The sequence below is a fragment of the Schistocerca piceifrons genome, chromosome 9 (assembly GCF_021461385.2).
Source record: "Schistocerca piceifrons isolate TAMUIC-IGC-003096 chromosome 9, iqSchPice1.1, whole genome shotgun sequence".
Classification (NCBI taxonomy): Eukaryota; Metazoa; Arthropoda; class Insecta; order Orthoptera; family Acrididae; genus Schistocerca; species Schistocerca piceifrons.
Window position 1 is genome coordinate 199438592 of NC_060146.1, and position 21912 is coordinate 199460503.

At 37.5% G+C, this 21912-nt stretch overlaps 1 protein-coding gene across 3 annotated transcripts in view; it reads left to right on the forward strand.

The window, feature by feature from the left end:
• The window catches only part of LOC124717330 (zinc finger matrin-type protein CG9776), a 278463-nt gene that overhangs the window by 247132 nt on the left and 9419 nt on the right, over window positions 1-21912 (forward strand). For all 3 annotated transcript variants that reach the window (XM_047244160.1, XM_047244161.1, XM_047244162.1), the window contains 2 exons: window positions 1890-2263; window positions 17553-18001. In XM_047244160.1, coding sequence (XP_047100116.1) covers window positions 1890-2263; window positions 17553-18001 — 823 coding nt within the window. The remainder of the gene's footprint in view (window positions 1-1889; window positions 2264-17552; window positions 18002-21912) is intronic.

Consider the following 21912-nt stretch of genomic DNA (forward strand, 5'->3'; position numbering starts at 1 on the left):
ATGTAAACTTTTTCAGAACATATGACCCTTGGAGCATTATAAAATGTGACCTCTTCATCTGCAGTCAGATGTGCTGTCTGTTGTGCCACAGAATGCCTGCTGGATATAGTATCTCTGCTGAGTGTCTTTTAGAAAGGAAATCAGCACTAAATTTTGCCGAGAATAATTTTATTTTGTTTTGGGTCACAGCTCGTGGCTGTGGTGATATTGCAGGGAGCGGAGAAAAGAACATCCGTCAATGCACATATCGCTGCTCTAAATGAGTGGAGCATAAACGCATCAACTTTCACAAGGCTTCCTCTGTCAAGGTTCACAGAATTTCTTTCTGTTGTTACTTAAAAGTTGTAATTGCATTTTCCATCACTGAACAGCTAAACTGTTTGTAGAAAAAGTACATAAAAATCTGGTAACCTCGTAACTTCTGCTAATGCTCCTGTAACACACATATTGCTTCGTCTTACTCCTAGTCCGTGACATCACCGGAGCATCAGCCAGTAACAGCTGACCACATCCTGATATTTAATTATTTTTAAGCTTTAATTAAATAAAAGTAACAGATTTTTGTGAGAATATTGACTGTAAATGCTATTTAAATGTTGTAGTCAATCAGAATAACAACAATCCAAACCACAGTGTTAGCATAGGAAAATAGCCTATTGTGCTGTGACAAGTTACTGTACTGTGTAACATGCCTGAGTGTGTGCGTAAAAGTTATTTTGGTTTAATAATATATTGCCTTAGTATTTTCTCCTTTTTCTTTCTTTGTAAACAGATTATCTGATGAGAACTTGGTAAGAAGTTGATGCTTGAATATGATATATACCTTAGGGAACAAACAATGAACTAACATTACAGATTTCTCCACAATAACATTATGAACACAGTGCGATTTTTCTCTTTAAATTGGTGTTGGTGCTTATTGCAGGGCTTATTAATTCATCGCCAACAAACTTTTAGGAAATGTGGTGAAATGCCACACATCTGGAGCCATTGTTCAGTAAGTTTGCCTTTTTTCCGTAAAAATATTAGGTCTTTTGCAGCTATGAAATACTCTTCCCATCAGATGAGAATTCTAAATTGAGTTCAGGGTTAATTATTTTCACTTGTAGAACAAACTTCATAATTATAAAGTCAGAGAAATACTCGAAGTTGTGCGTTATCTTCGAATAACATTTTCATTCGATATACTTAACATTCTTAATTATTTGACGTACCAGTAATTACAGGTTCGGAGATGTGAAGTGCTAATGTTATTTTAATGAAATGCACTGAACTTTTTGTCTAGTAAGTCTTATCACATAATAGTTTTTTGGCTGATTCATAAATTCATCTCCAGCTGTATACAATGCAGATGTTATTGCTGGGAACGGACCACATTGTGATCGATTAGCTCTTAATGGATGAAGAGAATTTTCATTACATTAATTGTAGGTTCAGTTACAAAGCTTTCAACTTCAGTTGTTGTATTGAAACCCAATGAGGCTCTTGGCAGTGCAGGTTCCCATCATCTTTTTTCCCGCTAGAACACATCTTAGTGATCGCCACTGCCCACCGAGAAGTACAATGCCGCATTATTGCAACCTTGTACACTCCACGTGAAACAAAAAATTGTGTGACTGTTTTCAAAATAAAGCCAATATAAATGCTTTGAAATAAAAATTTGTTTGTGTTTACCAGACATCACTCGGGCTGGAAAGACATCAGTGTTGTTGTAATATTTTTAACACTGCAACAGTAATGAGAACAAACTGTATAAAGAGAGTGTAATCGTATTGTAATTTCTTAACAATCAGATGCCTCAAAATTATACAATCCACAACAAAATTGCTCAATATAAGTATTGTCATTTGGGACTGGCTCACACTGTACAATAATTTTTATCTCGCAAGGTCGAGCCCCACTGTGAAGAGCAGCCCGCCGGACCGACGGACTCCTTCCGGGAGCAAGCGCGGTGACCCGTCGCACGTCGCGGACGACAGCGAGATGAAGTTCGAGCGAGCCACTGCCGAGTCGGCAGCAAAATCGCGCAGCAAGGCCAAGCGGAGCGGGAGTAGCGTCGTCGGAGGCGGCGGCACAGGCAGTGGCAGCGCGGCCAGCAGTGCGGGAGTTGGAGGGGGCCAGAGTGCAGGTGGCGCGCCGGCGCAGGCGGCGGCCGGCTCCAAGTCCAAGCTCCCCTTCATCGGCCGCATGCCCATACTCAAGAACATTGCGGCAAAGAGGAAAGGCTCCTCTACTGACAGAGGAGATGATGACGGAAAACTAGGTAAGAAGTTTGTTTGCTTCATTTGAGGTAAACCCAAAATTTTTTTTAGAATTCTGGGAATTTTCACTGTTTTAGTTTTCGGTTAAATTTTTGTAATTTTGACTGATAAGAATTTTACTGTAGCCCCTTGCTGAAGAATAATACTCCAGCAATGAAACATAAATAACAACTCTGATAGAATTACAATTTTTTCGAGCCATACGAGTCAGAGCTTTATCTTCGACAATGATAGAAGCTGAAGAAATGAATTAAAAGTTGTGCCAATGCTGGGACTTGATACTGGGTTTCTTGCTTTACCAGGCTGATGTGCTAACCTTTGTGACACTGTAGCAGTACGGCTAACAGCTGTACAACTACCCTAGTCCAATGCATTCCCTAAAATAAACTTCATTTCACGTCATTTTTCCCTTTTTAAATTGTCAATAGTGCAGAGAACCTCAGCAATAGTGATGATTTAAGAAGGGGAAATGGGTTGAAGGTGTGAATTGAGGTTTGTGTTAGGGAGGGCAATGGACTGTGGTAGTGTTGGGCAGCTGTGTTAGCCGTACCACTACAGTGGTGTAACGGTTAGCACATCTGCCTAGTAAAGCAAGAGACCCAGAATCAAGTCCCAGCATTGGCACAAGTTTTAATTCATTTCTTCAGCTTATGTCATTGTTGAAGATAAAGCTGTGACTCGTATGGCTTAAGAAAATTGTAATTCCATCAGATCAACAAATCACCTACACCTTCTGAGGTACAGGCAGGATTTCCCCATTACATCCAATGCTGAGGTCTATTCCAATACTGGAGAACCTTGGTAATAGTGATGATTTAAGAAGGGAAAAATGGGCTGAAGACGTGAATTGAGATTTGTGTTAGAGAGGGCATTGGGCTAGAATAGTCAGTGCAGCTAAATTAGCTGTACTGTTGTGGTGGTGTAATGGTTAGCACATCTGCCCAGTTTCAAGTCCTGGCCATGGCACAAATTTTAATTCATTTCTTCACCTTTTATCATTATTCAAGGTAAACGAGGGAATAACACCAAAATAAAATTTTAGTTGCGACAACAAAACACAGTGCCTACAGCAAAATGTGTCAGAGGCTTTAGGACAAAGACTATGCAATACTTTGTAACAACAAATTGCTTTCGAGTAGTGTGACATTACAACTGTTAACATTTCAAACGTGTAAATTTGACTCTCGTTCAAAACTTAACACCTTGAGGATCAGCCTTTTAGCAAAATTTTCAGGCCCAGAAGACCAACCATTTGTGCAATTATTTAAAATTTTACTGGCACATTTGTGTTAGATATATATTGAAGGGTAACACACAGTGAAAAAGGACTTCAGAAGTTACCATGGTGTGTTTGGTGGAATTTGTATTTATACCTTCATAATACGAAAAGATGCAGTGTATGTGTCACGCATCAGGTTTTACAGCTATGAGTGAAAGCCTATTTTAACATAACACTGAAAAGATGTATAGTGTATTTTCACCTGCAAATAATTGAGAATTCCAAAACAGTTTTTTTTTTCTCCCACCTTTACTGAATGGTGGCCATTTTCGTTTGTAAGCACGCGATGATGTTTCAGTTTAGAGACATTAGCAAAAATATGAATACCTCTGCACTGGGTTAAGTTAAAACATTCCATTTCACATGATTAGTATCCAAATTTTCAAAAATCCCCTTTTTAGGCCCAAAAATAAAGACAAGGAGTGATTTATCAGAGTGTTTTTTCTCCTATAGTTAGATATTATACTAGCCTCCTATAGAGCAAGAACACTTACAGATGTTTCCTTAATTGGGACTGAATATAAAAATATGATTTTAGCACAGTTTGTACACCTATATGATAGCAACGTACTGTAAAAATTTCAGCATTGATATCTGACTGTGAACAAAGATATGAATTTTTGAAAATGAGGAAATAATTCACATTACTCTACAACTGATCTTATGGCTGTTGCCTATTCACGTGTGATATTGGCGGGATATAATCAATTATTATTGAAGTAATGTACTGAATTATATACAAAAAGTGGAAACATCACTGAAATTAACGTTTATATCATTTTGACAGACTTAAAATAAATATTTTCAATTAACATCCTTCGAGATGCGACTGTTCATAAACCTGGTAGTGAATATTAAGAACACTTATGTCTTCAGACAGCTTCTATGATATAGAATAAGACATCCCAGTTGCTGTGGTAAGTTCAAGCATTGAAAGTTTCCTTAAAACATTTTTCATTGGTATCCAGACTTTGTCACTGGTAGATTTCTTGAATGATGTTCTTGGACAAGCAGAGTGGTAAAAATGCACAAAAACAACATTGTTTTCCAAACTTATTCTTTCAACCTCTGCAGGCCACCACTGTCCATCATACACACATGCCACTATGTCATTCAACGTTAAAGACAGAGATGTAATTTTACTGACAGAATGATCCTCATAAATTTCGGTTTCTGATGTTACATAGCATCGAACTAAGTTTTCTGCAATGCCAAGGAAATGCCTTGTTCCTTTTATTGCTATAAAGTTTTCAAATCTGGTTTGAAGTGTTGTTTTCATGTGCAGAACCACTTCTTTTTCTCAACATTGGGAAAATTTTCTTTTATGTAATTTATTACATACTTTTGAAACACAGGTACAGCCAAATTGTTGTTCTCTAAGTAGTCACTTAGAATGCAAATTGAAGAACTACAAACTTCATCTTTCTCATTTTTAAAGTGGAGAATAAATGGATGCACTGTTGCCTAATCACTGACCCAGTGGTACCTTTGTATTGCTTCCTGAATCACAAATGTAAAACTTTCTGCAAAATCAGCTATCACTATGCATTCAGTTTCATGAAGTTGTGCTTTTTTGTCAAAAAACTTACTTAGGATTTTAAAAACATAGTGGTGACTTCTGAGTTTTTGTAAGTTATCAATTAAAGATTCCAAGTAATCTTCCTGAGATGCAACCACTGTTATCATTTCTGCCCTGTCAGTTGTGACCCACTGTTTGAAGGTAATACTGTCTGGCACGTCCTCATCATATTCGTGAAACAATTCAATAAAGGTTTCCTTACCAGGGCATTTGTTACACAAACTCATCATACAGTCATAACTGTAAGTGTCACAGACCATTAAATCGAGTAACTCTTTATAGTTAAGATCACTGAGTTTTCCACCCACAATCATCAGTTTGACATTTTGATGGTATAAACAAACACATACAGAGTGTGCCCCTGCGGATCCAGCCAAAATACACCACTTAGGGTGGAGGGCACAAAATTTTGACTTCAATTTTGCATTCAGGATGAGAATTTTTGAAAGCTACATAAAGGTCATTTAAATTTGACAGCACTAGTCATTTCTGCATTGTTACTTTAACTCCATTAATAACAACTCTTTTGCTATCTTTGCAACCTGGGCACGTTCTGCTGTTTTCATCATCTTCAAAAAACTGCTGGAGCTTTTTAATTGTTTCTTCACTTATACCTACTCCTTTCTTCTTTCCTAAAACAGGAAGAATGTCTTGCTCTTTCACTAATTTTCGGGTTACTTTAACCAAACGATGAGAAACGTTGAATTCATGAACTATTTTTTTCTCTTGACCATGAGTCAGGGAGCAAACTTCACAACTTTTTCCACTTTAGATGTCACTGAACATTTAATTTTTCATTTCTCTATTAAGCTCAAATATTCAGTGTCAGATGATGCTGGTGGTAGGTTTTCTTCTTCTTTAGAAATGATGTTGGTATCCCTATTATTAAAGCATGATTCCAGGTCTTTTCCAATTTGTTGTACCTTATTTTCAATAGCTGCTTTTCTTTCTCTGCTACTTAATTTTATTATTTTCGAAGCAGGAGATACGTCTAACTCAGAACAAGCAAAATCCAATATGTTAACAGCTTCCTCTTTAGGAATACAAATGTCATTAACAAGGTTACATGATTCTGGTTCTGGATTCACAACAAATATTTTAGAGTAACAATTTGGGCACGGGGAATTTCCAGGAATCACATTATGTTTCACTTGGGAATCTGTTTCATGTGTTTCACTCTCACATAACAAGGACAAATGTTCAAGTTTTATTTCCCTCAAACCATTAGTAATAGGCTTCTTATGTCAAGTGGATCATAGCAGTTTCTTCCAAAAATGTGGTTGTACTTCAGAATATATTTCCTCTCATGATACTCACACACTGATGTTACACAGAAGAACTTACTCAAAGTTTAAATAAAGTTTGCCTAACTTCATCAAAGTCATTGACATTTTTCAAGTTTTTTGAAACTGAACCAAAAACTGTTTTGTGACACACTTCACTTGCTATTTGTCCAACAGAGCACTGTTTATCCATGTTATTGCATTCCAGTTAATGTCTCAAAATTAATTACAAATTACACACAGAACAAAGCACATAACACTTTCTACACTCTAGATGAGTATGTACATCCACTCTAACAGAGGTTTCGTAATAGACTGACTACAACAATGCCACACCCAGCAATAATGTACTTCTACAGTGTCACACCCGGGAATAATGTACTTCTTTATTGACAACAAATCTAAATGTAAATGGGCATTTTTATTACCATAGAACAAAAGCGTAAGCTCCTATTGTTTAATATTGCATTATTATAAATAAATAAACTAAATGAATATTGGGTGATAGTGTTAACTAAATATATGTCACAATTAAATTTTATTACATTGAAACAATAAACCATTTAAATAGGCAACAGTCATAAGACCAGTTGTAGAGAATGTGAATTATTTCCTCGTTTTCAAAATTCATATCTTTGTTCACAGTCAGATATCAATGTTGCAATTTTTACAGCACATTGCTATCATATAGGTGTACAAACTGTGCAAGTGCAAAAATCATATTTGTATATTCAGTCCCACCTGAGATAACTAACCCCAAACTTAACAAAAATGAAAAATTTTCAAATTTCAAAAATCCATAAAAAATTAAGGAAACATTTGTAAGTGTTCTTGCTCTATATGAGGCTGGTAGTGTATGATATCTAGCTATAGGGAAAAATAGACACTCATAAATCTCTCCTTGTTTGTTATTTTTGGTCCTAAAAAGTGGATTTTTGAAAATTTGGATACCAAACTTTGGAGGTCATTTTGACTGGTTATTTTTGAATTTAGGGTATTTTGTGTAATAGACAATGTTTTAGAGGACACTTTTCTAAAAACAATCATGTCAATTGCAATGTTGTAACTTAATCCAGCACAGGGATATTCAAATTGTCACTAATGTCTCCAGACTGAAAAATCGTCGCACGCCTACTAATAAAAATGACCACCATCCAGTAAAGGTGCATGATAAATTATTTTTAAAAAACTGTTTTGAACTTCTCAAATATAGGGCAATCATATATAAAAAATTAAAATATTTAAAAATGGTCGAGCAACAATCACTGGACCACTCCATATGGATTGACCCAAAAGTATAAAATTCGTAATGGAGTTTGAGTATATCTGCATAACTCATTTAGCTCTAACCATAGACATCAGTGATCATATTCAAAGTTTCGAGATTTATAGGAAACCTTTCAATTCTCAGTACACAGCAACCCATAAATGGGCCGCCTTTTATTCAATGCTACATTGCCTAATGTACACCTCCGTGAGAACAAGCAAATTCCAAATGGAATTGAAGGTGTTCAAATAGCATCAAACAGTGGCTGCCCTCCTACCTTGGTAGATTCCATGATGCACATAAAGCAGAAACAACAGGTATATTCTTTCTTTACTGTGTTCTCTACCCATCACCTGACTGGATGAGCCAGAAAGTGTAAATCCAGGAACTTGAAAACATGATTTTATGTCCAAAACACTGTTGGACACTTTTTGCCTGATGGTAAAGACAGCTCTCCAGCTTTGGAAAGTGGAATATATGTAATTACTTGTAATTGTGGCAGATTCTATATAGATAAGTGTGGCAGGATAATATACACCAATTAAAGGAATATCACAGAATTTAGAAACTTAGAAAAGGAGACCCTTTTTGCAGATAACCTGCTTAAAGGAAGTCGTAGTTACAAGGTGCAACATGAAGGATTACGTCACATCTGTAAAGGAAGGAAAATGAGCTTTCTTGAAGTAATGGAAATTAAGAAACATATTTCCATCCATCCAAGCTTATTACTGAATGACCAGACACAGCTCCCTGACTTCCCACTTCCAACTTACTCATAGTCCCATCCATGGCCCCTCTTACTCAGCTAATTTCTCTTGTTGTGTTAAAAAATTTTACTTTGTGTAATCACAGCTGCTTCACACACCTGCTTAATCTCTGTAGTGTATCTTATCTAATTAAGACCTATTGGAGATAGATTTTCTTCACCACATCCTTGGAACATGTCACCAAAGTTTATTGTTCAATTTATTTTTTTCTGTGAACAGTTGTAATTTGTATATAGTTCATTAGTTACCTTGTCACATACTGTTCGTTAGTTAAATAATCTTATATCACATTTACTCTGAAGTAATTCCTCTTGTTTTATTGCTGAATGTAACATAAACATTTTTCATATCTGGAAATGGAACAACTCTCTAGATGCAATAGTGATCCAACAAAATTTCACTGCACAACATATTTCCTTTGTACCTGGTGGTGGTGTAATAGCTGAAAATTGGCTTGTGAAAGTTTTTAAATTATAAAATGTAAAGCTCCATCTGCTGGTCCTGTCGAGCTGCCCAGTACGGCCTGCCCGCCACATCGTCCTCTGCTAATGGCACCATCCGGATGTGGTCATCACACTGCTCTCCAAACCCCGCAGCCAGTATATGTCACTTGCGTAATTTCTCAGGTGGTGTCGTGAGGATGATTGCACCTTGTTCCAGTCCTCCCACTGAGGAAAAAACCCTGACATTACGGGAATCAAACTGGGTTCCATCACATAATGCCAGACACACTGATAGTGAAGGTTTTCGAATTATAATTCCACGATTCCCGGATCTGTGAGATCACTGTGTTTAAGAATTCTGGACTCTGTATACCACAAGAGTATGATGATCACATGCCAAGTCCCCATTAATACTCCTGTACAGAGCTAATGGAACGACTATTGTGTATATGGTGAAGGCTTCTTGCTTTTAAGAGAAGCATACAAACTTCATTGTTACCAATGTGTGACCTTACCTGCAATCTTGTGCAACACTGCACTGATTGTATAAAAACGATCCATAACCAGTAAATTCATTTCCAGTACTAGCAAAGGAGCATTCCATAAGTGTATGTTTGACAGATATTAATGAACACTATCAGAAAAATAAGTATCTGGGCACATCTACGAAATGCAGAATTCACCACTAGATGTCATGTGAGATAGAGACACCAGTATAAAAGGGGGGACAGGGAGTATTGTGTTAGTGGAGGAGGAGATTAGTTTTTAACGTCCTGTCGACAACTGTGTCATTAGAGACGGTGCACAAGTTCAGATTAGAGAACGATGGGAAGGAAATCGGCTGTGCACTTTCAAAAGAACCACCCCGTCGTTTGCCTGAAACAATTTAGGGAAATCATGGGAAACCTAAATCAGGACGGCCGGACATGGGTTTGAACCTCGATACTCCCGAATGCGAGTACAGTGTGCTATCACTGCGCTACCTCGCTCTGTAGCAGTAACAGCTTAACACACTCTGTACCAGGCCTATCGTATGTACCCGTCCCTAGAAACCAGGCGATTTTTGCCAATATTCAAAAAATCACTGCATCAAATCTACACTTTGGATTGTGGCAGATTTGGTACCATTTTAAAGCTGCACTTTTCTACTTTAATTCTGTGCAAAAGACACTACTATTGAATGCACAGATTTGAGGTACAATTATAGAAATCACATAGGTGATTTTAAGAATTTAGAAAAGTCATACGGATAAAAGAATGTAATTGTTATTTATTTTTAACTAATATTATGGCACTACATAACATCTTTCTGCCAGTCTACAATAATTGCATACAAATTACACACACAATCATATTGTTTTTTAGTGTGGAAAATTTTGAAGCAACGTTCCTCGCATAGTGAAACATCACACTGTTCACATTCATACTGTGTCTCTTTGTGAGAAGCTTTGCCATTCTCTTTCTTGCTCCTGTAACTGCACACGTGACACACGCTAGCAGCATATTTCCTTGTAGTTGGAGGTATGTGCTGCGAAAAATATCTCATTGTTAGCCGACCTACTGTTTCTTCATTCCTTTGTGTGACTTCAACAAGCTGAGGTGCAAGCACTGTTATGAAGTCTGTTAGTGTGAGTTTCTTGTTGTGCACTGCAGTTTATAGCCAAAAAGCATTTTATACTCCCATCAGCAGCAGATGGAAGTATAATTTTCGCCACCATTTCACAGTCCTGTGCTGGAATGGATTGTACTGCAGGCACTGGTCTCCAATATCCACTCCAATTTTATTCAGATTGTAATCCAGTACCTGAAGTAGTTTCATTACTACAGACCCATTTTTCTTAGTATGCATACCAAATGTGGCCTGATGCCTTGTAGACTTTGTATACACACCCCTCTTATCCTTCCACTTCATTGCTAATACATTATCTTTATGCCGAAAAGACATTTTGCCCTTTCTCAGCTTATTACATACTAAATCTTGTGGTAATCCTCTCCTGCATTTGTTCACAGTACGAACAGCTCCAGTACCTTTGTCAGCCAGTCGTTGAAAAAGCTCTGGACTGGAGTAAATTCGGTCTACATACACAGTATGACCTTTATTCAGCAAGCTGCTGTTGGACAACAATCACAATACAACAGCGGACGAAGAATTGTCAACAATATGCTTACCAGCATAAACTTCATAGTTTACAACATAGCCACTACTGGCTTCAGCAACAGCATAAACCTTCAGCCCATACTTATGAGGCTTATTTTGCATGTAAACACGGAAGCTCACACGACCTCAAAATGGGCATATTCCTTCATCAATAGTCAGTTTTTCTGAGGGATGATATGCCTGGATACATCACTCCTTAAAATACATATGATAAGGTAAAACTTTGTAAAGTGGGTGAAATCAATCTTCACCTGGTTTTTTCTGTTTAGAATTGTCAACAAGATGCAAGCACGATGGTATCTGAGTAAAACGCAAACAACTCGTAACTTGGGGACAGAAGTTACACAACTAAGAACAGGATTAGTGCTCCAGTGGTCCACAGTTTTTGGCTTTCTTTAAATACACATGTGGGGAAAGTGTACTGGCTTCCAGGAACTCAAAACTGAATTAGGCTTCATGTTATTGCCTCTTCTTTGTCTGTATCGTGAGTTCTTCTACATCACTGTCAGTAAGGAACACATTACTGCAATCTAGTACAGAACTTGAGTCATCAATATTCACTAGGATCTGCCTGGGTGTGGTGTTGACAGGCAGGGGTCAGTAGTGTCAAATTCAGTCCAGTCAACATCTTTTGAATATTCACAGCTGCTGGATTTGAAGTAACACCTTCAACATCATTCTTGTCTGCATCTGAAGACAAGCTGTCGCCGATCTTGCTCTCTAAAAGGAATTCACATTATATGTAGCTACATATATATCTCTTACAGAAGACGTGTTCAGCAGAAATGCGTGTACTGCACAATTACGAGCAATGATATGCCATTGAAAATTTGGGAATACGCACCTTCAAACACGCCATTGTATTCAGAATCGTCAGAATCACTCTCTACATTATCCAGAGTACTGCTGTCATTAATCAAATCCGTAATTTCTGCGTCTCATAAACTCCGCCGAGACATAATTACAAACATGAAACAGCCCAACGACATAAGGAAGACTGAGAACACAAAGATAAGTATTAACATGAATTATGGCACTGTAAACAACACTGATGTACCATCCATGGACGCATTTTGTTACTAAACATCTGTGAAATGGATCAATACATACCAAGTTCTCCAAGAAAAAAAAAAAAATTGGTTGCTTGACAATCTCAGAAAAATTTTATATTTGCTGAGTGAATTCCCCAATATCCAGTAGTCACAAAAAGATTTTTTTTTTTAAATAAATTATTCTTTATTATTTTGAAATGGCGACCACATTTGTTCCAGGCCACATGCGTTTTTTCATATTTGCATGCATCTACATTTTTTACAGTTATTCAGTAGTGGATTGTCCTAAGCCTTTCAGATAAAATGCTTTTCGTTCAACACACACTGGGCTGCAAATTAACATAATTATCACTTAGCTTGAATGTATTCTTTAATATACTTTTAATAGTTCAAAGTTATCAGCCACAAATTAAAAAAACTCAATTTTTGAACAGTAGTTTTCCAAAGAAAGATTAATTTATCAGCTTTAATATTTTTTCTGCTATTACACTGTCTAGTATAGTTACTTTTTGTAGAGTATCAGTGGTGAGCAGCTTACACTTAAAAAATACACTATTTTAAAAAATGGATTTTTTTTTAATTTTTCCATTTTTGTGGCCTGCAATATCTTTGTTGGGGGACCAGATAAAAATCTGAAAATTTCACAGTTAGTAGACCTTTATGGTGTCAAACTACAGTATAAATGTCATCTTTGAGATTCAGTTGGAAGTGATGGAAAAAAAATTACAAACACGAGTTAAAAATACATGTTTTAAGATCTGCGATATCTAGGCTTATGGAATAAAATATATCAGTTACAGTATATTATTTAATCATATCTATGATTACTTACTTTTTAAATTGAAAATAAGCCTACTAATTACATTATATTGTTCTCTTGTAATTTGTTTTTAGTACATTGCTCATTGAACATTTGAGAAATTTGTTCACTCAGTTTGGGTGTTAGATTATAAGTTCGCCCAGTCACAGTTGTAAATTCCATGGGAGACAGCTTCCTTAGTACATGTTTAAGTAGCATCCAAACTCGATCCTTCTCAGTTTTTAAAAAAAGATGTGCTTGGTCCTGGAGGTTGATAAAATACAATATGTACATCTTGGCTTTGACAATCAATATTATAAACTTCGCCAATCCACCCAGTGTTCATCTTAAACACGAGCCACTATGTCTTTATTTTGAAGAACCAGTTGTACAAGTTTTCCACACTATCAGGCAAAGTTGATGTGATCTTACACTTAGTAAGTTGTGTGAATGGGGTACAAAACAACGAAAAGATCGAGTGCCTTTAATCTTCTTACAAGTGTTATACCTTTCCTTCAAGACACTGTTATAGACTTTTTGTATTTCCTCACATTGTATAAAAAAAATAGGTGATTCCTTTGCTATGTTTTTTTACAGAATTCAAACATTTCTTGAGGTGTTATGTTATGATTGTCATCGGTTCACTGCAGACTTGCTTTTGGGACAGCTCACTTTGTTGTACCCCCGACACTATCACAAGCATTCTTCCCATGGCATGAAGTGAAAAAGTGCCATTCTACATCAACCCCAAAATCTTCTGTATGATAGGAGATTTTTTTTAATATATTTACTTGCTGCTCTCCAAAACTAAATCAGTTTTTTTTTATGGAAGGGTGGTGCTGTTTAATGTAGTTTGTTAATTTTAGATGAAAAGTGTGCACTGCTGTAGTGTTGTGTTTAAGGTAGTCACTTATGACATAAAAGCTGTGACTCATTAGTTTATCTTCATCTTTATAATAGAACACAAATGGATGAACTGTGGCCTGTTTGTTTACCCAGTGGTGCCCTTGTACTTCATCTTCAACAACAAAGGAATAATTTACAAAAAGTCAAAGAACTATGCAGCCATCAACTGCCATGGTTTGCTTTTTGTCTTTCAAAAATTTACTTTGTGCTTTTGCAATAAAATGATGCCTTTTCAGATTTTCAATATTAGACACCAACACTTCAAAAAACTCTTCTCCTGCTTTTATGACTGTCACCTTTTCAGTTCTGTCTTTTGTCACCCATTGTTTGTATTTTATATTGTCAGGCATCAAATCATCATCTTCAGATTACAATCTTCACATTTTCCCTTGATCATACAATTGTAACTGTCAATATTGCATACCATAACTTCCAAAAGGTCTTTATAGTCAACTCTAAGATTGGCCCCATCTATCATCAACTTTACGTTCTGATGATACAAACAAACACAAACATTATGGGTGCCAGATGCCCCTGCAACAATACACCATCTTGGTCTCAACTCGCAAAACATTCATCTTCCAATTTTAATGTCAGGATTTTCTTTTTTAAATCCAGTGAATAGTTCATTTAAATTACACAATATTAACCTTTTTTGTCTTTGAATCTTAGAACCTTTGTCTTTCGCAGAAACAGTCTTTTTTGCCAGACATCAAATGGCTGTTATTGTCATTGTCATAATACTTAATAACTTTATTGAATGTGTTTTAATCTACCAAATTAGATGCACTTTTCTTTTGTAATGCTGGTAAAATTCCTTGTTCTTTTACTAATTGCCTTGTTAACTTAACAAGACATTCTGACACATTAAATTAATCACTAACTTTTGCTTGACTCTAAGAATTCGGCAGTAAACTGATAATCTTAATTTTATCCTCTTTGTTTGAAGTGCTGCATTTAGTTTTTAGTTTTTCTTTAAAATCATCATATTCAGTTGGTAAAGTTTTAGAACTTCCATCTGTTTTAGTACAAATTGTATTTTGAAATGAAACCTCCAAATTCTTTTTGACTGTAGCTGCCACTTTCTCAATTTTTGTATTCAAGGCACTTGGTCTTTTATCTTGACTTAGTTTTCTAATTTTACTAGCAGGTGATATACCCAGGATTTCACAAGCTGTATCTGCTTTTTTAATGGTTGCTGATAAGTCACAAAATTCTGTATCTGAGGTTTCACTATACTTTCTCTTGTGAATTACAAATATCTAAGAATAACATGTTGGACACAATGATTTTCCTGGTATGAGGTTGATAAAAGGTTTTTTTTAAAGAATAATGATCAAATGTTATTTCTTGCAGACCTTTGTGTTATAGGTATCTTATGTTTCTCAGAAGGGTCCATGCAAGACTGACCAAAAAGGTGATGAAATTTTTGTAAGTATTTCATTTCATGGTACTTGCATGTTGATTTGACCTCTGGACTGACTCGTAAGTAAAACAACACTTTTTCTTCTTCACTGTAATCTTCGATTAAAGTAATGTCTTTAGGATACACTCCATACACACTTTTATGACATGCTTCATTAATAATAACACTAACAGAACACTGAGACACCATTTTTCAACTGCACACTTCAAGAACTTCTAGCTAAGTAAGTGTGAGTAGACAGTTGTTGGTGTAAGGGGGAAGACAACAATCATACTTGTATAGGCTTGCAGATACAATTGTTAGCCTGCTGAAACAATTACCACAGCATTGTTTCGACAAATAATCATTAGCTAGTGTCATGTGGTGTGTTACATTATGCAATTGGTATACTTTTATTTGATTAGCGTGCCAGATATCGCAGATGTTAAAAAACATATTTTTGACTCGTGTTTGTAATCTTTCTTCCATAACTTCCAATTGAATCTCAAAGTTGAAATTTATACTGAAGTGTGATATCACAAAAGTCTATTAACTGTGAAATTTTCAGATTTTTATCTGGTCCCCCAACAAAGATATTGCAGGCCACAACATGGAAAATTTTTAAAAAAATCTATTTCTTAAAATAGTGTATATTATAAGTGTAAGCTGTTCACCATTGATACTCTATAATAAGTAACTATGCTATACAGTGTAATATCAGAAAAAATGTTAAAGCTGATAAATTAATCTTTCTTTGGAAAACTACTGTTCAAAAATTGAGTGTCTTTAATTTGTGGCTGATAGCTTTGACTATTAAAAATATATTAAAGAATACATTCAGCTAAGTGATAATGGCGTTAATTTGCAGCCCAGTGTGTGTTGAACAAAATGCATTTCATCTGAAAAGCTTAGGACATTCCATTACTGAATAATTGTAAAAAATTTAGATGCATGCAAATATGAAAAAATGCATGTGGCCTGGAACAAATATAGCCGCCATTTCAAAATAATAAACAATATTTAAAAAAAAAAATATTTTTGTGACTACTAAACATTGGGGGATTCACCCAGAAAATATAAAATTTTTCTGAGACAGTCAAGCAACCAGTGCTGGACCACTTGGTATGGATTGACCCAAATGTATAACGCTGGCCAAACCCATAGAAATAACGTTGCAGTGCTTTGCGTTAAATTAAATATAGCAGCCCTTAAATTTTATGGGTCTGGTGATTTTCGCGCGATCCTAGGCTTGTACATTTTATGGGTTTGGCGCTTAGAGTGTTAGTGGGCAGGTGCGGCTGCTGTGTAAGAGCACGTGAACACCCTATCTTTTGACGTCTTGCAGATTTATTGGTTATTTTTCTTTGAATGCTGTTAAACCTAACATAGATGCTGCAATCTGAAGCATATGGCACTTAAATCTACCATTGTGCTGCTGCTCTAGACTCCCTGAAACTTGGCATCAAGGTCGTGAGCACACACTCACTTGTGCACGTTTTAAGAAGCTTTTGCATGTGCATAACTCGTGTGACATAATTGCCGTATGAGCCAAATATGTATGGAATTGTTCAACCAAGTGCATAATTTGTGATATTCACGGTTAGTCCTTGCCACTGAACTAGAAGTGTGCATCAGGGCCACCACGTGGCAGCAAACGGCGGCAGACTTTTGTCCCCATTCGCTCGGCATAAATCCTGCTAGATGACAGTGGACTCCTCAAATACACTAATGGTCTCACTACATAGTAAATTTTGATCGTTCTTGTAGCAATATTTAATACACTTCAGTGATTTATTTTTATAGAAAATAAATAATCACCAATACTGCTAAACACATGTAACATTTTTGACAGGTGACAACAAAATATACAATACAATATGGCTAACAATATGCAGATACTTTTCAGACATGTTTACCAACACAATAGTTGATAAAATATGTGATTCAGAGTAATAACTCCATTTACATTTTGAACACACTTTTTATGTGATCTGTCGGAGTTTTGTGAATTTTCTTGTTGAGAAAGAAATGAATGTTGTCTGGATGTGAGAAATGTGGAAGTGACAAAGCCAACTGCAAATCCCAGGGCTCCATGGTCTCTGTATAAGACTTATTCACGATAGCTGGTTTATTTCTTATGTATATATTATGCGAGAGCTCAGCCATACACTAGTTCCTAAGGTGCTGTGTTAGTAGTTTGTTTATTTTTAAAACAGCTTATTTATTCTAATATATTTTATCAGTTTTAGTTATTGTGCGCCTGGGAGTGATACTGTGTATGAATTTGAGAAAGTTGATATGTTTAATGGAAATAATTGTGTACACTTCAAATTTATTGCGTTGGTCTTTCCAGATGACAAAAACGATGAGACTGGAGACTCTGTACCCTTCGGTCCTCTGCCCGAGCCTCAGGACATGGAGATCGACGACGAAAACTCGGGCGAACCGTCGGCACCAATTGCAGAGAACGTGCCAGCTCCGAAACCAACTGCTGCTCAGCAGACGAGTGCAAAGACAGGCAGAACTGTAGCCCCACCGAGCAGTTCACCGTCGAGGCCCGCAAGGATGGAGCAGCCGCCTCCACCTGCTACAATGGAACAACCTCCACCACCGGCAGTGTCTGTTGTAGCCGTTGATGAGACTACACCACCCGGGCACGACCCTGTACCGCAGCAGTCTGAAGCCGCCGCAGTGCCACTGAATATTCGACCGAACATTGCCCATGGCGAGATGGCAGTGACAGATGCGGCTGTTTCAAAGACTGGTGCTGGTGCTGAGGGACCTCTACCTAGAGATTTCCAGGTTAGCTGCTCTCTCTCTCTCTCTCTCTCTCTCTCTCTCTCTCTCTCCCCCCTCCCCCCCCTCTCTCCCTCTCTCTCTCACACACCCACACACACCCTTCCCCCCGTCCCTTCTCTCTTTGACCTTCCCCCATGTCTTTCATCTACATCTACATACACACTCCACAGGCCACCATACAGTACAAAGCGGTGGGTCCCACATACCACTACTATAGATGAATTAAAGTTACTTGATAGTTGACATCTGTCACTTGCCACTACAGTCTTGCCACATCCACTGTCTGCTACTGCTTGGTTATAGATGATGCACGAACGTGGCGGGTCACTTCACACATGCTGTTAATGTGTAACCCGGAAGCGGGCGCCGTGAGGTGTGACAGAAATGGAAGACACTCTCTCAACATCTGACTAACTGTGGCTCACGACAAGTTTCATAGTCCCAAATTGTTCACGCGTGTAAGACTGACCTCTACGACTTGGGCTCAACACAGATAAATTTCATAATACGTTTGTGTGCATAGCCATTTCCATGGTAAAATTTCAGTTTTAGTGGTAAAAGCTAACTGTAATTTCTCATATAAGAACGTAGGCTTCTGCGGCCGGTGTCATAGTGATTAAAATTCTTCTGGGTATTATGCCGTGTCATTGCTGAAAACTAACAACAATAATAAACTAAAACCGACGTTTCAGCCAAATTGCAACGGCCTTCCTCAGGGCACGACTGGTTTTGCGTGGGGATAGGTGCTTCTATTTATTACAGACTATCGATTTCTGATGTCACTGTTGTAAAACTTTTAATTGGCCCTCTAATATGATTGGCTCGTCATGATGTAAGGGAACATGAGAGGAAAGAGGCTATTCATGGATTTCCATGTCGTCAACGATTGGTAGCTGTCCGCCAATCAGCGTTCGTCTTCAGGTTGGCAAGTTTTCCTCCTGGTGTGCGCGTAAATGGACTAACAGTTGCTGTACAGCTGTTTGTGTAGATATGTCCGTGTCCCGTGTAGCTCCTGCCCCATGACCGCTTGCAGCCCGTTGGACTGGGATGGCCGGCAGCCAGGGCGCCAACAGTTTGTAGCCATCTTCTCTGTTGAGGGAGCAGAACACGAGAAGAAGACAAAGAAGAGAAGCTTCCACTAGTACACTTACCATATGTAAAAGGCATCAGTGAATGGCTAGGCAACGTCCTCTGCCGACGAGGTTTCAATCCGATTTTTCGAAGCAGTCACAGGATCCACGGAATGATAGGTTCCACCAAGGATGTAATCAACAATCTTAACACTGCAGGTGTTTGTGAACTATGGTGTGAGAGCAGAGCTGCCTACATAGGTGAAACAGGGAAACCTGTCAGCTTACGTGTAGCAGAACACGAACTCTGTGTACGATTACAACATAATAAATTGCGGAACACCATCGTGACTGTGGACAACCTATCAGGTTCCAGGAAGTCCGAGTACTGGTGAAAGAATCATGGATGAGAACGCAAAATACAGGAGGCAGTTGAAATTATTAAGCAACCTGACAACATCAACCGAGAAGATGGCTACAAACTCCCCGCGTCCTGGCTGCCGGCCATCCCAGTCCAACGGGCCACGAGCTGTCGTGGGGCAGAAGCTACACGGGACAAGGATGTATCTGCACAAACAGCTGTAGAGCAACTGTCAGTTCACTTCCAGGCACACCAGGAGGAAAACTTGCCAACCAGAAGACAAACGCTGATTGGCGGACAGCTACCAGTCGTTCACGACATGGACATCCACGAATAGCCTCTTTCCTTCCATCTTCCCTTACGTCACGACTAGCCTATCTTATTAGAGGGCCAATTAAAAGTTTTACAACAGTGACGTCAGACATCGATAGTCTGTAATAAATAGAAGCACCTATACCCATGCAAATCCAGTTGTGCCCTGAGGAAGGCCATTGCAATTCGGCTGAAATGTCGGTTTTAGTTTATTATTATTGTTGTTAGTTTCTAGTAATGATGCGGCATAATACCCAGAAGAATTTTAATCACTGTAATTTCTCACTCTCATTGGTTACCTGAAACTATCCTCACCTTGGGTACACAGGGTGCCACATTAGAGATGAGCAGTCTTGTTTGGCCTGTGGATAGCTTCTTATGTATTGGTAATGACTGTATTAATTTCATTTTATTTTATTTCAGTCCCTCCAAAGAGTGTCATGAGGCTAATAGTGCACAGTCACCTGAAGTTTCATTTTTACGCTTACCATCTCTCTTGTATTAATAGGAAGCTGAAAAATACACATTCGTGATAAATATGAATACAGATGTAAATTCTGCCTCAAAATGTGAAATGCAAAATTAACTAATAAATTTGTTGTAGTCTTCTTTTGAAAAACAATTTATTTGCACAAGATTGCTATGCTAACACTAGTACTGGATTACTAGTTTAGGTGGTATGTATTGCCATCATCAGGTCCATAAAACCGAGCAGTGGTAGTTACATTATATGGTGCTTACACCACTCTGTCACTTGAGGACTGTACAATATATATATATAAAAGTATAGTTTTCATGTGGTGTAAGCATTTTATAATGACCACTGCCTGGTTTTATCGATCTGAGGGTGGCAATTGTCTAAACTAGTAATCCAGTAATTGTGTTAACATAGCGATCTTGACAAATAAATTGGTTTTCGATAGAAAAGTACAACACAAAATTATAGATCTCCTCCTGTACTGAATGATCATGTCATGTAACCATACCTAAGAAATGCTATGTCATAGCAAATTGTATCCAAATGGAGTGTTTTAATAGAAATAGTTTAAAATAACTTTATTTTCGGTATATAAATATTAATACTGTAATATATTTTACCTTACTTGTATTGTACATCACATTGCAAAGCCCAATTTGGAAAGATAGTGAGGGTAAAAACAAGTTTGCAAAATGAAAAGTACACGAACATAACGATATGCCAGTGTCCTGGATGCTCTACTGCCACACCAGTTGTGGGCAGTTGAATGGTCTGTGTAAGATTGTGCTGTCTAATGCGATGTAGACTCAGCCGCGGGACCTAGTATCTTAGAACAAAGGACCACCATTGTTTGTCTGCTAGCCAAAGTTCAAAAGATCATACTTTAATGTGGCAGTTTTAGGTCCCAGCTGTTTTGAGCTGTTGTTGCATCATAAACCAGTGGAGATCAGGCCTGCCAACACGCTTCACTGGTGACTCTACCGACCTCGGCAAGTGATTGTGCTGTAGCCATTATCCCTAAAGCCATGTGTCAGTTCTGCTTGCCAGTTCTGTCAGTAGTGTTGTCAACTGTGGGTTACAAGGCTGTAATGCTCATGAAAGGTCAAAATCAGTATTCTGCACATTCTGTAGTCATCAAACTTTGTGGGGGAATAGGGAGTCAAGAAATACCGTAAATCAGAGAAGTACCCTATTCATCAGTAGGAAAATGCCTCTGCTTCTGTACATAAACAATTCCAGTCAAAAATCTCCCCAATCACCACTTTTCTAAACAATCAGTTTCAAAACACCTCATTTCAAACAGGTAGTGTGACATTCTTTTAAATTTGTATCTAATCAATTTTTGTAAAAAAAAAAAAAAATTAATTTCACCGAAAATTATATATCAATATCTGATTTCAAAATCAGTTGTAAAACACATTACAGAAGATAGTCAAATTGCCCTACAGACATTCCCAGTAAGTTTTGGAAATCATCCAGACACTATTACTAAGTTTTGTCTCAACAGAATTTATATGGTCCTGAAATACTATTTAGAATCCACTTTCTGACACACCTCTGTATTTTATACCATTCTCCTTTTGATCCCACCACCCAGTTTATTCTTTGCACCGAAAGAGCAGTAAAACTGTACGCCCCACAATTTTTTATTTTCTCTGAGGATCACATTCACGGTCAAACTTCTGCGGGCAGC